Genomic DNA, 9971 nt, shown 5'->3' with positions numbered 1-9971 from the left:
TTCACCAATAAAATAAAATAAGTGGACGAAAAAATAATAAAATAATAAGGTAGTTGTTATTTATGCAGTTCCCCCAGTACTTTGCTTGTTATGGATATTTCCCATACAGCATTGACCGTGTGTTACTCGTAAGTGTCCAGCAGGGGGCGTCAGGAATCAGAGCAGACATAGACGGAAGAAGCCGAGTGTGGCCTCCCCTTCCCCTTAATGCTCTCGGGGCAGCGAGGAGATCGGTGATTGAGTCACTGATCGGGGGTCTCCATCAGGTGGGATTCGGGGTTCTTGGTGCAGGGGGACGGCTCCCCCACTCTCTGGCATCAGGGAGCACAGACACTGCCAGCCAGTCCAGCCCTTGCCCAGGCTGTGTCCACCACTCCAGGACAGCCATATTTGCATGCAGCCGGAGCCCATCAGCAAGGTGAGTGCGGCTTCTCCTTCCTCTGTGGTCATTATGTGATTGCACTGATGGCAGCAGCTCCTGCACAGCACACACATCACTGAGCAGCCAGTCACTGCACTGCTGTCCGATGCACGTTTTACTCCCACTTTCACAATAGGTGGCTACTGTCAGCATTGAAGGGGCTAGTTCCCGGGTTGCAGTTTTGATTGACAGGCCATAGCCACCAGCAAGTTGCAACTCATAGGAGCTGTGCTATTGGCTGTCTGGGGGATGTGACGTCATATAATGACAACACAGAGTGGAGGAGGGGGAGGACATTGCATCCCTTCCTATGCTTGTAGGGTCACATCTCTGAGTCTGACAGGTGGAGGAGCCCTGTGCACTGGAGATTGTGTCATATTGGCCGATACTAGATAACAGGGAGAATATGATGGCAGTGTAATAGCATTCTTGTCACTTGTCATGCTGCTGTGACCAGATCTGCAGAAGGTGGCGGTATATTTACATGCCATACACAGGGGTCTTAGTGCATATGGGGATTATACAGGGGTCCTGTGCTTAGATCTCCCATCTATGTGCCAAAACAAATAGGGCTGTCACGGAAGTTTTGGGGGCCTTAGAGGGTTTTTCTTCACAACTGCCGTAGACTTTGTAATGGCAGGCAGTATGCCGATCTGTGCTTCTGGTAATGCAGGCGCTCGTTCAGGTGATCTGTGATTGTCCATTGGATGTATGAAAAATTTGTTTTAATCAGAATTCCTTTAAGGTGACCTTAAAGATTACATAGAAGTAGGTTAATGGCCTCCTTAAAGGGGTATTCTGCATATAACAAATTATCACTTATCCACTGGATCCCCACTGATCACTCAGATAATGATAATCCAGGGCTGTGGAGTCAGTAAGCCAAACCTCCGTCTCCTCAATTTCCATGACACCGACTCCACGACTCCGACTCCCTCATCCACGGCTCATGTTTAAGTGATAAATTTACTGTAGCACAGATTCATCTCCGCTAAAAGTCTAGACCCTTAGATCAGGAATAGGACAGACATTTATAGGACATTTCATAACTTTCCCAAATTCTTATGAAAAAAATATTCCCCACAAACTGCATTGAATTACTGTACCCCATTTATTATCTATTTTAGGAGTTGGAGTCAGTCCATTTTATACTGACTCCCGACTCCACAACCCTGAAATAATCAATTATTTTGGTTGAAATTGTCCGTTCTGATCATATGTAGACTAATGTAGCGGCACACTCTGTATCCCCACGCCATGAGCACAGACTAGTTGGTTGTATCATTGTGCATTGCTTGCATTTTAACATTTTGCGCACACTTAGGCCTCATTAAGACACATGTTTTGGTGTTTTTTTTTGCATATGATGAAAAAACATACATTTTTCATTACTGATATATAATATATAATATATATATTTATTTTGCAAACCCAGCGATTTGAATAATCAAGTTTGATCCATGACTCAGATCACATACCGACTGTTTGCACACAGATGACACATGGATGGCGTCCGTGTACTGTCCGTTTTTTTCATTCACCCATTGATTTGAATAGGTGAATTTCATTCACAACATGGATCAAAAATGGACCTGTCCATTTTTTCTTTTTTTGCAAACACTCGTTCACAAAAAAACACAGACATGTGAACCGTGCCATGGCTATGAAATTCACAAAATATAAGCTGCCATAAATAACATCTGAGCAGTGGCCTGCCGGGAGCCATAGCTGTGTCTTTTTGCAGACGGGAATCCCACACACTTGGGGATTGTTCACACGTCCGATTTTCTCATAGGAGTGCTATTTTTTCTCGTACCTATGATAGTCTATGGGCCTGTGCACTCGTACGATTTTTTTTTTTCTCAGACTGAGTGGTGCACGGAGACATGTCCCATTTTATTTTGAGGCTCGAATCAAAATCGTGAATGCAAGTTTATGGGTCCGTTAAAAAATCCGGCAGCACTGGGATGACATCCGACTTTCACAGATTGACCGAAAAGAGAAGGTGGAGAAACTTTTTTTTTTCTCTCCACGTACGAGAAAAAGAGAAAAACTGACGTGTTATCCACTACTTGGACAGTGGCCACTGATGGGCTGCAGCGCTCACCTGTCATAACAATGATAAAATCTGGTGCCATACAGATGTAAAAAAAAAACAAAAAAAACGTATGGATGACATTATGGATGAAAATCGTTTCTCTTTTTTTTGGACTGGTTATTAATTTGCTCATCTAAAAATGATCTGAAGTGCATGTTATGATATATAAAGTTAAATAACAATATTTTCTTTTTTTTTTCCATAAAGGTATCGCTGAAACAAATCATGATGGGAAAAGCAAGCCACTGTAGTTACGTGCTTCAGCAACTCTACAACCAGAGAGAATGGGGGTTCCTCTGTGATTGCTGTATCTCCATCAATGATACCTACTTCCAAGCCCACAAGGCCGTCCTGGCCGCCTGCAGTTCCTATTTTAAAATGATGTTCATAAATCATCCGCACGCCATGGCACAGATCAATCTCACCAACACCAAGATCACCGCCGAATGTTTTGACTTGATACTACAGTTCATGTACTTGGGTAAAATCCTCAAAGCCCCGGAAACTTTTGAGCAGTTAAAGAATGCCATGAGTTACCTGCAGCTCTATGTTATCCCTGACTGCTTGGAAGACATACAAGATAACGATTCTTCAATTAAGTGCACCTCTTCTGCATCGAGTAGCCTGAGTAGCAAAATGGTTTTTGGCGTCCGTATGTATGAAGAACCCATCGCAAAAAGCATAGAGGAACCGAGCAGGTGGCCATCGGAGCCAGCATTACCTGTAAACACTATTTCAGAAAAGCCAACCGAACCCAGCATGCCTTCCACGCTGCGTAAACAGATGCAGAACATCTGCAAGAAAACCCCTTCCCCAAAAGTGTCTAACCCAAGAGATCGTGGGAGCAGACGCTTCGGTCGCAGTTACACCTGTGAGAGTTGTGGCTTTGCTTTCAGCTGTGAAAAACTTCTCGACGAGCACTCTCAAACCTGCACAAACAGGCATTTCTTCCAAAATAGAGAAAACTCCAGTAACGATCATAGTCAGAGCGGCAGCGAATCACCTGCCTCTAAGTTTTCTCCAACCCAAGACAACATGCAAAGAGCAGACTCGAGTCAGTGTTTGGAGGCGTCCATGTCTTCTGAAAGTGCAAAAAATACACCCATCAGTCTAGACCAAATAAAAAGTGAAACCATAGACACTACCGAGAAGAACTCTGTCATTATTAAAATCGAAGCTGATGAGAACTCCATTGTGGAAATGGATGATATTAATATTGTAAAAATCTCTGATAAAGAATATTTTGAGTCCTCGGACATCGATGAGTTAGATGATGACGTCGATGAGGCACTTGGTGGCTATTACGTCAGTGAACAATATAAAAATACGAATCAGAAGTCTGTCAATTTGCATCAAGCGTTGGGTAGAAAAGATGTTGACTTTCTGGATCAAGATGGTGCAGAAATCAGCGAAGGAGCATCCGAAATGGCATGTGAGCTGTGCGGTGCGACCGTCACCGAGCATGACCTCTCCTCCCACTATCTGTCTCAACACATAGAAAATATATGTGCATGCGGCAAATGTGGGCAAATCCTTGTGAAAGGTAGACAACTTCAAGAACATGCTCAAAGATGTGGAGAAGCTCAGGAGCGACTCGACACCGATGAGAGAAATGTCGAAGAGAGGATGCACTTTGAAGATGGCATTGAGGAGACCTCAGGAATGGGTGAGGTGCTAGCAGACATGTGGGATGACTTAAATGAAGGGTCTATAAATGGCAGACAGGTTTATAAAAATTCTTCCTGCCCTTACCGTTGTCCTAATTGTGGGCAGCGTTTTGAGGCCGAGAACCTGGTGGTAGAGCACATGTCTCACTGCTTGGACCATGAAGTCTTCAGAGGTTCAGTTTCTGATGACACCGATAAAGATCATCGAAGAAAACATTTCTGTGACATCTGCGGCAAAGGCTTCTTCCAGCGCTGCCACCTTCGAGAACATTATACCGTACACACCAAGGAGAAGCAGTTTTCATGCCAGATTTGTGGGAAGCAGTTTTTACGGGAGCGCCAGCTCAGGCTTCATAATGATATGCACACGGGCATGGCTAGATACGTTTGCTCACTTTGCGACCAAGGAAACTTTCGCAAACATGACCATGTGCGTCACATGATCTCCCACTTAGCAGCAGGCGAAACTATATGCCAGGTGTGCTTTCAGATCTTCCCAAATAACGAACTTCTAGAGGAACACATGGATATTCATCTGTATACTTGCGGAGTATGTGGTGCAAAATTTAACTTGAGGAAGGATATGAGGTCGCACTACAACTCCAAGCATTTTAAGAAAGCCTAGACTTTAAAATAGCTACCTATATGGAAAAGCAACCAAAGGTCTAAAATGTATACATAACTGTCTAGTTTTATGATGTATAGCGATTCTTGAAAGTTTGTCAATTCTTCAGAATTTTCCATATGTCTGCATAAGTAACCGCATGGCAGCAATCATGGCCCTGATGCAGCAAAACAGGCCCAAACCATGATACTACCACCACCACGTTTCCCAGATGGTATTAAGTTTTTATACTTTTCTTTCTCCAAGCATAATGCTTCTCATTTAAACCAAAACATTGTTCCAATAGTCATGTGCCTTGATCTAACTGATCCAGATGATCGTTAGCAATGACTTTCTCCTTCTAAATCTACCATGCACAATATTGTTGTTCAATGTCCTGATGGCGGACTCATGAACATTAACATTAGCCACTGTGAGAGAGGCCTTTTAGTTACTTATAGATTACCTTGGGTACCTTTTGAGACCGAGACCTCGTGGTCTAGTCTATGCCTTGCTCTTTGAGTAGTCTTTTTGGTCGACCACTGCTGAGAACGGTAATAATGGTCTTGAATTTCCTCCATTTATACATAATCTGTCTTGACTGTGGATTAGTGGAGTCCAAAACAACAGACTGAGCTCGATAGGAGATCCATGGTTTCCCTATATCCTGCAATACTGTGGTATTGCAGACTGTAATATAAGCAATCGAACAGTTACAAGTTCAAGTTTCCTAAGGGGATTATAACATAAAGTATAATTGGAACAAAAATATAAAAACAAACAAATAAATTGAATCGCCTCCCTTATTGAACACCAAAAAGAAAAATGAAAGAAATGCCGTATTTTTGGTCACCGCAGTTCTTATAAAAAATACATACAATTAAAAGTGATCAAAATATCATATTTACAACAAAAAGGTATCAATAAAAACATCAGCTCAGCTCGCAGTAAATAAGCCCTTATGCGGCACTAAGAATTCATTCTTTTTAACGGTTGTTAAGCTCTTTTTCAGGCACTGTATGCACATACCTTTACGGTTCTCAGAAAATAGCGACCTTTTTTTTATACATTTTTGAATTGTCTTTCACTGCTAAAATAACAAGAAAAACTGGACATGTTAAATATTGTCATAATCATACTGACTTGGAGAATCATTTTGCCAGGTCATTTTTCTATACAAACAGGCGATTAAAAGATCCCCAAAAAAACAATGGCATATTTTTTTTTTTCACAATTTTGCTTCATTTTAATCCCCCCCCCCCATTTTTCAGAACATTATATAGTAAAATGAATGGTGTTAATCAAAACTTCAACTTGATTAGCAAAAAAAAAAAACAAGCCCACATATAGCTATACCAATAAAAATGTAAAAAGTTATAGTTCTCGGAACAAGGGGAGAAAATAAAACAAAAAGTTCCCAGGTCGTTAAGGGGGTAAATAAAAGGTGTCTCCCACCCGCTCCTGATTGTCATCCCATTAATTTAAAAACACCAGACTAATTTTCCTCTTCAAATTATCTGCGAATTCTAAAGGTTCATATACTTTGGCCGCTCACCGACATGTGATATTGGATTATTTTCCTCAATAAAAAAAAAAGTGATAAAAGTGTATATTTTTAGCTTGGGTAATTCGATTCATTATCTACTTTCAAATCTGATCAAATTTGTGCAGAAATCTGGAAAATTCTGAAGGGTTCACAAAGTTTAATGTATCACTTGTGTATATAAATACTTTAGTGTTTGGGTCGGGGTATCCTGTAAAAATGTATCTGATATTTTTTTTTATATTTTTTTCGTTTTTCATTATTCATAACCTGTTACAAAACATTTCTCCAAAAGGAAACTTATGTAGAACTGACAGAATGTATCATCGCTGCCCTTCTACCCCCTATATAGAGCACGATTTCTTGCCATGTTGCCGGTGTGTGGAATTACTGTAAAGCATAGCACCTTTTTCTAGTATTTCAAGTTCTTTATGTATTCCACTTGTTTTATAATCTAGGGAGCCCTTATTGGTACTAATTGAATATTATACACAGTAATAAGTATTTATGTATGTTTTTTTTTTGTGTAGCACCATGCCATCATGAGAAGATACAAAACAAGAAACAAGTGCAATTAAAAGAATTGTGGAACTTCTATTGGATACGTTTTTTTGTTATTTTTTAATGGGATGCTATTGTGGTCTAGTATGGCCAGTGTCACACATCCATGAAACCTGGGCATGGGAGAACCTGTCCGACTGCCGGGTCTCTTGACGTGATCTCTGTTCTTCTGGAGGACTCTTTGGTTTAACGCTCATAAGATAGAAATAGAGATGACCATAAAGATTTGCAGGACCCTGGCCGGTGGTTCTGGGTGGCCGGACCAGAGACCTGCGGACTCTCATTAGTTTTCTAAGGGGCAAACAAAAGGCAGCAGCCTGATGAGGAACAAGAATCGCAAAAGAGCGGTCTAGTTTTTAAGTCAGACAAGTAACCCAAACATTATGTGAACGGAGCCTTAAAGTGAACCTGTCAACACGTTTTTAAACATGGAATTAGTGGTATCACTGTATAGGCGCTTGTCTAATAAAATAATTATTTTGTAGAGATCTGAAGTGCCAGTCACGAGAATAGAAACCATATGCAAATCAGGCTGGAAGTGCACTGGGGGTGTGTCACACTTGGAAGAAGTCATGCTAGTGCAGTGACACGCCCACAGGGTACTTACAGCCTAATTTGCATATGGCTTCTATTCTCGTGACTGGCACATCAGATCTCTACAAAAAGAAAAAACATTTTTATAAGGGGACCTATACAGCCATATCATCACTTCCATATATAAAAATGTGCAGACTGGTTCCCATTTAACCTATTACAAGCATAATGACAGAAAGCATTGGTAGTGATGTACAGTCATCTGTTTGTGGCTTTATCACAATCTCTGGCATTTTCTATGGAGGTTTATGAGTGTCAGTAAATTGCACACATGCATTGCTGTGGGTTGAACACCAGAGGGCGCTCGGATATTTAGTAAATTGTACACGAGCATTGTTGTAGGTTGAACACCAGAGAACGCTTGGCTAGTTAGTAAATTTCACACTTGCATTGTTGTAGGTTGAACACCAGAGGGCGCTCGGATAGTTAGCTTCTGTGCACACAGCCATAATGTGGCTCAGGATATTTTATGTGATATCTGTAAATTTATTCCAAGAAGGGAAATTGTAGAGCAGAGAAAAAGAAACAACGTGCTCCGTAGTGCAGACCCAAGACTTTTACATAGGTGATTACCTGGCACTTTAATCTATTAGAATTATAATTACAACAGGCACATCCCTGAAGGGATATAATTATTACCCCAGTGTCGTAACTGCTGGCGTCAGGATGGAAGAGAAGTCCTGTGTCCTACAATTATGGTCATATTTCAGCCTGATTGGTACAATGCAGAAACACGTATTCACTATTGTCTTTTAACATTAATTAAAATAAAAAAAGATGTATTTCTTCTGGAAACATTCATGGATTTCTAAGAAACATCTGTGGTTATCTCCTCCAGTTTTAACTTTCATTACTCCAGAAAGGGAACAAGTCCTATAAAGTAAAGTAGGAAAACCTTGCCTGTGCTCATGTGCAGTCTATTACTGGAGCAGTTGACCAATGCTGATGCTGAAATTCTTCAAAAAAACATAGCGCACTTCAGTTAGGAAAGTGAAAGGTCTGGTCACTCCGTCATGAGATGCATATTTCCCTCTTGCATGGCACTTGGTCGGTCAGATCTTCTACATAGTTTTTCACTGCAGGGTAGATCCCTTGATCCAATGGTGGATGTAGTCTTTGCCATGATTGGGTAACACATTAATTTACAAGGTGGATCCATACTGTTATTTCTGCATATAGTTGTAGTGAAAAAAGTCGGCTATGCTCTTCAGTACAGCTAAGTCATATGTCTAGCTTATTGCTGGGGCACACAACCGATTATATCGGACGAGCGCTATTTGTGGTTTTGACAGATAGCACTCATACCCTCTTATTCTACGGGGCCATGCGCACGTCCCATTTTTTTCCTTGGACCGAGTGTCAGATCCAAATCAGTATTGCAAGTCTATCGATCCGTGGAAAACATCGGACCACACTCAGATGAAATGGAAAAACTTTTTCTTTTCTCCACCTCCGAGTAAAACGGCTGCCACTCTGATCAGCATAATCGGACTGTCGTTACATGTATACAGCAGACGTTGCACCCGCCCTAATGATAATATACGGACCTGTTACATGTATACGGCAGACGTTACACCCGCCCTAATGATAATATACAGACCTGTTACATGTATACAGCAGACGTTACACCTGCCCTAATGATAATATACAGACCTGTTACATGTATACAGCAGACGTTACACCCGCCCTAATGATAATATACAGACCTGTTACATGTATACAGCAGACGTTACACCTGCCCTAATGATAATATACAGACCTGTTACATGTATACAGCAGACGTTACACCCGCCCTAATGATAATATACGGACCTGTTACATGTATACAGCAGACGATGCACCTGCTCTAATGATAATATACAGACCTGTTACATGTATACAGCAGACGATGCACCTGCTCTAATGATAATATACGGACCTGTTACATGTATACAGCAGACGTTACACCCGCCCTAATGATAATATACGGACCTGTTACATGTATACAGCAGACGTTACACCCGCCCTAATGATAATATACGGACCTGTTACATGTATACAGCAGACGTTACACCCGCCCTAATGATAATATACGGACCTGTTACATGTATACAGCAGACGTTGCACCCGCCCTAATGATAATATACAGACCTGTTACATGTATACAGCAGACGATGCACCTGCCCTAATGATAATATACGGACCTGTTACATGTATACAGCAGACGTTGCACCCGCCCTAATGATAATATACAGACCTGTTACATGTATACGGCAGACGTTGCACCTGCCCTAATGATAATATACGGACCTGTTACATGTATACAGCAGACGTTACACCCGCCCTAATGATAATATACGGACCTGTTACATGTATACAGCAGACGATGCACCCGCCCTAATGATAATATACAGACCTGTTACATGTATACAGCAAACGTTACACCCGCCCTAATGATAATATACGGACCTGTTACATGTATACAGCAGACGATGCACCCGCCC

At 41.4% G+C, this 9971-nt stretch overlaps 1 protein-coding gene across 1 annotated transcript; it reads left to right on the top strand.

Moving 5' to 3' along the window:
- ZBTB1 (zinc finger and BTB domain containing 1) lies at nucleotides 1-6928 on the top strand. The gene is made up of 2 exons (XM_073638674.1): nucleotides 1-418; nucleotides 2727-6928. Exons 1-2 carry the CDS (start codon nucleotides 395-397, stop codon nucleotides 4809-4811), a joined length of 2109 nt encoding a protein of 702 aa, XP_073494775.1. The 5' UTR covers nucleotides 1-394; the 3' UTR covers nucleotides 4812-6928.
- The last annotated feature ends 3043 nt before the right edge of the window (nucleotides 6929-9971 follow it).

The sequence above is a fragment of the Phyllobates terribilis genome, unplaced genomic scaffold, assembly GCF_046119375.1.
Source record: "Phyllobates terribilis strain yellow unplaced genomic scaffold, ASM4611937v1 Scaffold_7__3_contigs__length_470593459, whole genome shotgun sequence".
Taxonomy (NCBI): domain Eukaryota; kingdom Metazoa; phylum Chordata; class Amphibia; order Anura; family Dendrobatidae; genus Phyllobates; species Phyllobates terribilis.
This window is presented reverse-complemented; position numbering and strand designations above follow the sequence as displayed.

Coding starts and splice junctions, on each gene's coding strand:
- ZBTB1 (XM_073638674.1), top strand. CDS start 395: ATGCAGCCGGAGCCCATCAGCAAG. Junction 419..2,726: donor AGCCGGAGCCCATCAGCAAG/GTGAGTGCGGCT, acceptor TTTTCCATAAAG/GTATCGCTGAAACAAATCAT.